The sequence below is a fragment of the Penaeus monodon genome, chromosome 32 (genome assembly GCF_015228065.2).
Source record: "Penaeus monodon isolate SGIC_2016 chromosome 32, NSTDA_Pmon_1, whole genome shotgun sequence".
In the NCBI taxonomy this organism is placed as follows: Eukaryota; Metazoa; Arthropoda; class Malacostraca; order Decapoda; family Penaeidae; genus Penaeus; species Penaeus monodon.
The window spans coordinates 18,608,701-18,609,308 of NC_051417.1; the positions used below are offsets into that span (position 1 = coordinate 18,608,701).

At 39.1% G+C, this 608-nt stretch overlaps 1 protein-coding gene across 1 annotated transcript in view; it reads left to right on the top strand.

The window, feature by feature from the left end:
- Positions 1-424: 424 nt before the first annotated feature.
- Positions 425-608, top strand: part of LOC119593585 (sodium- and chloride-dependent GABA transporter ine-like) — a 6,140-nt gene continuing 5,956 nt past the window's right edge. The window contains exon 1 of the mRNA XM_037942538.1: positions 425-583. Coding sequence (XP_037798466.1) covers positions 440-583 — 144 coding nt within the window. The 5' untranslated portion in view covers positions 425-439. The remainder of the gene's footprint in view (positions 584-608) is intronic.

Consider the following 608-nt stretch of genomic DNA (forward strand, 5'->3'; position numbering starts at 1 on the left):
AATGGAGAGAAATTAGAAAGAAAGGTGATGATTAAGAATCTAAAAGTATCATTTTCGAAAGATTTTGAATAACGAAGAGACGTATGTGTGAGATAAGATCAGTATGTTAGGTAATGGGTTTGGAATTTGCTCTTCTAAATCAGTTTCCTGTAAGCTAAATAAAAAAAAATTATATGTAGTGAAACCTTTATTCTACGGTATTGGATGGAATTGATATCGGATTTCTATTTATTTTCTTTAAAGTTATGAGCAAATATACATTATCGAAAAAAGATACGCCTTGAGCATTCAGTATTGCTGGATGGGTTCAGAATCCTCTTTTCCATTCCACTCGCACTAAAATTCAGCAGAAAATAATAATTGTTGAGTTCGTAGCCCCCTCTTCTCTTGCACGTACGATGAAATTCAGCTTAAAAGTTATCCTGGAAATAAGAAAGCGATGTTTGCACTGCAGTTCGGCGTCGTGGAGAGCCTTCTGACGGTCGTTACCTCCGAGTTCCCCCAAATCCGGAGCTGGCGAGGCTGTGTCACGTTCGTCATTTGTTCTGTCATCTTCCTCGGCAACGGAATCATCTACTCGCAGGTAAGAGGGAGATTACGCGGGTACC